At 44.1% G+C, this 6,226-nt stretch overlaps 1 protein-coding gene across 5 annotated transcripts in view; it reads left to right on the top strand.

Moving 5' to 3' along the window:
- Positions 1–299: 299 nt before the first annotated feature.
- The window catches only part of TPP2 (tripeptidyl peptidase 2), a 77,361-nt gene continuing 71,434 nt past the window's right edge, over positions 300–6,226 (top strand). For all 5 annotated transcript variants that reach the window (XR_004259187.1, XR_004259188.1, XM_032246173.1 and 2 more), the window contains exon 1: positions 300–561. Coding sequence is in view for 3 of the 5 variants with exons in the window: in XM_032246173.1 (XP_032102064.1) it covers positions 397–561 (165 nt within the window). In the remaining 2 variants the exon portion in view is untranslated. The remainder of the gene's footprint in view (positions 562–6,226) is intronic.

Genomic DNA, 6,226 nt, shown 5'->3' on the forward strand with positions numbered 1-6,226 from the left:
GCAGGCGGTCCATCTCCTTGCCCGTCTCTCGGAGAGTGTATCGGTCGGGGACATCAGGACTGTTCGCTTGGAGGCCTGCTGCTACCTAAAAATCCCAAACGCCGCCCTCTTTAAGAGCCCAGGTTCGAGAACCGAACCCTCCAGTTTTGTCCTCAGACTCCGCCTCCTTCACTGCAGCCCGGGCAATACACGGGCCCGGCTGCTGAGAGCGGCGCCGTTGGCTTACGTAGCAGCACGTGATTGGCCACGGCGCCCTGGTAGGCTGGGATTGGTGGGCGGCGGGCCGACCCCGCCCCTCGCCCCCGCCTCCGGCCCGAGGCCGCCCGGGTGTCCTCGCGCTGCTAGTCCGCGCGCAGCCTGGCAGTTTGCCGCTTCCTCGCCCTCCATCCTGCGTCCATGGCCACCGCTGCGACCGAGGAGCCCTTCCCTTTTCACGGTCTCCTGCCGAAGAAAGAGACCGGAGCCTCCTCCTTCCTCTGCCGCTACCCGGAGTATGACGGGCGTGGGGTGCTCATCGCCGTCCTGGACACGGGGGTCGACCCGGGGGCCCCGGGCATGCAGGTGAGGCAGCCCCCGAGGGCCCGGGCACAGGGGCGCGGGCGGCCGGGGACGCGATCGGGGACGCAGACTCGGAGCCCGGCAGGCCGAAGCCCCGCTCTGCGGCCGAGCCGGGCCGGGGTGGCCAAAGCCCGGGTGGGCAGAGGTCAGAGCCGGGCGCGGGAGGAACCGGCGCCCGCCAAGGGGACTCAACGGCGCTCGGTGCCAGGGGCGCTGGGCGGGAGCGGGCGGGGACCCCAGGCTGGGCGGTGTTCCCGGCCCAACAAAAGCAGCGTGCCCGGCGCGGCTGGCTCGAGGAGCCTGGGTCCGCCTGTGGCCCCAGAGACACCCCTTCCTTCTCGCTTCGGCGCTGCCGGGCCGGCCCCGCCGGGCTGCTTCCCTCCATGCCGCCTTCCTCTGCAGACCCTTGGTGCCTTGAACACCGGTCCCTGCCTGACGTTTTCAAAGAGAATTTTACAATTTTTATCATTGGGGTGAGGTGGAGACATCAGACAGGCAAGTGACATGTGAGAACTTAATGTTCAGGGTTCGAGTGATTTGGTTTGGGGAAGAATAGTTTGTCTGTAAGCACGAAAGCTGGGTTTCCAGAAGATAACCCAGTCGGCTTCCGGAATTGTTTCCTGTGGTAGTTTTGTGTATTCTATTTTTAAAAGATCTTCTGCATCGTATTTGCTTAGGGTCATTGAATCTTGTGGCTTAATCTTCGTTTACATAAGGAGAATTCAGTTAGGTTTGGTTTTGGCGAGCTTCTCAGACCTTATGAAATTATGCTTTAAAAAAAAAAAAAAAAACCCTGAAAACATAAGACGGTTTTAAAAAATTACTTAGTTTTACCTCAGGCAACTTTAAAATCTTTAGATTCAGGGTATCATACCTAGAAGGTAGTTTTTTTTAAGTGTGTCGTCTCTCGTTAAAAGCATTCTGTTTAAAGTCTTTAAAGTTTAACTTTCGTACATTTAGCCCTTTACTGAAATCCAGTAATAAAATTTCACCATTGTTCAAGATCTGTCTCCCGGCATCCTTACTAATCCTACTGTATGCTGATCTCTTGTTGATCAGCCCTGCCTGTCTTACCCTCCTTTCTACACTAAACACTCATGTTTCTCTCTTCCTCCTCCACCCCAACGTCCCTTTCCCTCTGGATCCTTTATTGTGCTTTCTGATTATTGAAGTAGCATTTTGGAAGTAATGAATGGGAGTCTGTATGTTTAGAAACCCCTGGGAATCTTAATTGCTGGCGTATGTTCTTCAGCACCACTCTGGAGTACAGCACACCTTTGATGAATTAGAAGAGGAGCAGATAATAAATTCCCTCCCGGTAACTGGAGTTGTATAGTTGCCGTTGTATTAATGAGTCTTTAAGTTGTATTAAGTCTTTAAGTTTAAAGACTTAAAGCAATGACAGCTTTCACCTCACTGAGGCTTTATTACGGAGTAGTAATAATGCTTTCCATTCAGCTGTGTAGTGTGTCTACTTTTTATAGGATGAGTGGGAGGAAAACAGCTGGGATAAGTAGTTCACTGGTTCTTTTGTCAGGATAATAAGAGGGTCAGAAAAGTTTGGAGAAGTGCTGCTTGGTAGAATTTGTTGGTAGAATTTCCAGATCTGTTTCTCACATTCTTCTGTTACTCTCTCTAAAGTAACAATAATTTTCAACCCATAGTGTTGTTGTGAAAATTGATTATAAGAGGACTAATTACATGTGACTTTTTTAAATGCTCAAGAAAAATACTATTTTGGCAATGACATTTATCTTTTTTTTTTATGATTTCAACTTTTATTTTAGATTCAGAAGGTAGAAGTGCAGGAGACTGACATGGGGATATTGCCTAATGCTGAGGTTTGGGGTATGATTGATCCTGTCACCCAGGTAGTGAGCATAGTACCCATGAGGTAGTGTTTCAGCTTTGTCTCCTCCTCTTCCCTTTGGGATCCCCAGTATCTATCGTTCCTATCTTTGTGTCCATGTGTACCCATTGTTTAGCTCCTACTGTAAGTGAACAGTTACTATGGATCTTTCATCACCAACTATTTGGAGGATGAATATATGTTAGATATTTGCACATAATAAATATTCAGATAATAGCATTGAAATCAAATGAAAGCATTAACTCTTATCGTTAAACAATTAACAGCCTTGACTCAGATACTGGTCTAAACACAACCAGTTAAAAGAAATTGGGTAAGGTGGCTTGCAAACATGAGGGTTTTTTCTTTTCCTGTACCTTTAACATATTTATTTTGTAGATATATGTGTACATTAAGACTAGAGGATGGATAGAAATAAAAAGGAAAGAATGAAATAGGAGGAAGACGAGGCTGAACTGGCTGTTCGGAAAGCCAGGTGGGGTCTGAGCAAAGGAGTAGAGGCACAAGTGAAAACTTGGAAGAACACTGTGGATTGTGTCAGTCTTTGGTGACTCCCTTGGGCCCGTTTCTTATTTTGACAGCTCTGTGGGGATGATAAAGTGGAGCGTAGGTGGCTGAGAAGAGTAATAATTATGTAAGTGATTTCATATTTCCTCAGCAGATATTCAGGCACCTACCAAGTGCCTAAGTTTGTGTTAAATGATACAGTCTTGTAAACTGTCACTGTCACAGAGATTGACGCAGGTCCTGGGGGAATGGGGCAGGGATTGGGAACAGCACTGGCCAGTGAGAGCTGGACTGGCCAGGTTTCACAGACCAGTTGGAACTTGGACTATACCAGAGATATATATGCAGTGGCCAGGAGGTCTCCCCTTCACCAGTCTTATTTCTCTTTGATCCATCCTTCACATTTCCAGAGTTAATTCCTTAAAAAAAACAAACCTTGTGGCCGGGCAAGATGACTCACCCCTATAATCCCAGCACTTTGGGAGGCTGAGGCCAGTAGATCATGACGTCAAGAGTTCAAGACTATCCTGGTGAACTTGGTGAAACCCCATCTCTACTAAAAAAATAGAAAAATTAGCCGGGAGTGGTGGCAAATGCCTGTAATCCCAGCGACTCAGGAGGCTGAGACAGGAGAATCGCCCGGGAGGCGGAAGTTGCAGTGAGCTGAGATGGTGCCACTGCACTCCAGCTTGGTGACAGAGTGAGACTTCATCTCAAAAAAAAAACAACATAAACCTTGTATTACACCCTCATTTAAAACAAAACCATTTTGGAATCTCAATTGCTTTTGTGTAAAAATTTTTTTAAAAATTGAATGGCATATATGAGGCCCTTTGCCATCCAACTCTGGCCTCCTGTGTGGCCTCAGTTTTCGTCATTTCTTACGTCCATAGCCCCTTCATCCCCATGTTTCATCCTGTGCCTCCCCTTGAACATTTCACTCTTTCACTCACTCAGATGTTTCAGATCTTTTTGCCAATACATGCCTTTGCATTTGGCATTTCATGTTCTGTCAGGCTGCTACCATCTATCACCTGTAAACTCCTGCTTCATCCTTTAAGATCCAGTTGGGTCTTGACACCATTACTTTTTGGGAACTGATTTAATTCTCCGCCCCCCCCCCCCATATATACGTGTGAGTTTGCCATTGTGTTAGGGCCTGCAACTTCAGAGGTGAGTAAGGCCCAATCCCTCCTAAGAGTTATTTAGGCTTTTTGTCTCTTTGCTCTCATAGCAATTTATTTGTGGAAAAAATACATATGTTCATAATGAATGAATATAATTTCTTCATGGAGGAAAAAAAGAGGTTTGAGGAGGTGACAAGTGGTTTCATAAAAATCTATTTTCACGTTCACTAAAATTTTTATTTACATCTCTTTCAGTTAGCTTTCCCTCATTCCCCACAAGCTGGGTTTTGTGTTCTTATGTTTCTATATGCTTTCATAGATAGTGTACTAACCTCTTTTTTTTTTTTTTTTTCCCTCAAAGACAGGGCCTAACTCTGTCACCCAAGCTGTAAGACAATTGTACAGTGGCAGGATCACCGCTCATTTCAGCCTCAAACTCCTGGGTTCAAGCAGTCCTCCTGCCTCAGCCTCTGCTGTAGCTGGTACTATAAGTATGTGCCACCACACCCAGCTAATTTTTTAACTTTTTTGTAGAGACAGGCTCTCATTGTGTTACCCAGGCTGGCCTGACCTCTATTATTGTCCTGTTTTGTCATCATCTCTCTACTTATTTTTCTTCCCAGCTGATAGTAAGCTTTCCAAAAGCAAAGATCATCTTATTTATGTTAATCATTACATTCCCAGAATAAAAGTCACTGGTTAACATTTATTAAATCTTTCTCTGCCTAAAAGAATATTTTTAATATCTTTCCTGAAATTTTAAGTAAACTCATTAACTTTGTGTCCTTTAAGATAGATTGCGAACTTCCCACTGTTTGTTCTGGTCCTCTCTGCAAATGTTTGGCAAATCTTCCAACCTTCACTAACTTCTCTACCTTAAGGGTTACAGTCAAGACATACAGTAACTTAGATTCTTGACATTTTTGGGAAAAGCTTTGGGCAATTTCTGTTTTATCCAGCCAACATAGCCCAGTAAGCATTTCCCAGTCTCCTATCCAGGACCCAGGTTTTAGTACCAGAGTTCCACCCGTACTAACTCACGCATGCTTCCAGCCCCACTTTCCCATGTGAAGCCTCCCCTTTCTCAGAGATGAGGGATATAGTTCCACTGCTAGTAGTTCACCTTCCTTCTTTCCTTTACTTCTCGCAAAACACCATGGCAAAATCGTTAGGGGATTTGCCTTAAAAAAAAAAAAAACCGTCCTCTGACCCTACATTTCTGTTTTTATCTTTTTCTTTCCAGTGAAGTGGTTTCCTTTAACTAATATTAAAGTAAGAAATTCATGGGTAGAAAAATTGCATGGATAAGAATTTGTAATGAATATTTGTGTGTGTGTGTGAGAGAGATCCTTGTAAGTAAAGTAAGGTATGGAAGTAGGTGACAAATAAGCCATTAAATCCCATTAGACTTTTTTCCTTTGCTCTTACATTGATAATGAGGTTTCTCATGAGAGGGATCTGACTTGTTAGTGCTCCCTTGTTATTCTTCATCTCAAGTCCCCCAAGTTCTCATTGAGGTGAAGATAGGTGATTTGGGTTCTTAGTGCTACTCTATATCTTCAAATTATGTGTTTATTTGGAATACATTTTAAAACAGGTTATTTTCTTATATGATTAGTACATGACCTATCTAGTTTTAATTTTATAGAGTAGCATCAACTGTCTTTTGTTTCCATTTTTATGTTGATAGATTTTCTTACTTTTTTTAAATTATATTTTTGAGACAAATAGCCTATCTCTTCAAAATCAGTATCTTATTTAAGTTTTTTAGTTTTATCAGGGTTTGGCATGGTTCCCACAGTGATTTTTTTTTTTTATGAATTATGACTTTGAGCTTTCTGACTATTAGAATTCTCATTTGTTACTATTATAGGACAGTTCCCAAGAAGTAAACATCCTACTTGAGAATTACCATACATGAAAATAACAGCTTTGTCTGGGAGGCCTTTATGGCCCCTTCAGCTCTCAGGCCCTCAGTTGTTCCATGGCAAGAAGACTGAAATGAGATTTGGGGTCCACCAGCCACCCATTTGCTTTGTCTGGTAAAGGAAAAAACATGTATGCCTTTGTTTTCTCCACATCATGAATTTCTGCCTCCTCCTTCAGGGTATACCTTAATTACAGAGCTTGGAGGATATTGCAGAGGAAACACTTGGTGTTGGGG

The sequence above is a fragment of the Sapajus apella genome, unplaced genomic scaffold (assembly GCF_009761245.1).
Source record: "Sapajus apella isolate SASKATOON/1434 unplaced genomic scaffold, GSC_monkey_1.0 scaffold60, whole genome shotgun sequence".
Lineage (NCBI taxonomy): Eukaryota > Metazoa > Chordata > Mammalia > Primates > Cebidae > Sapajus > Sapajus apella.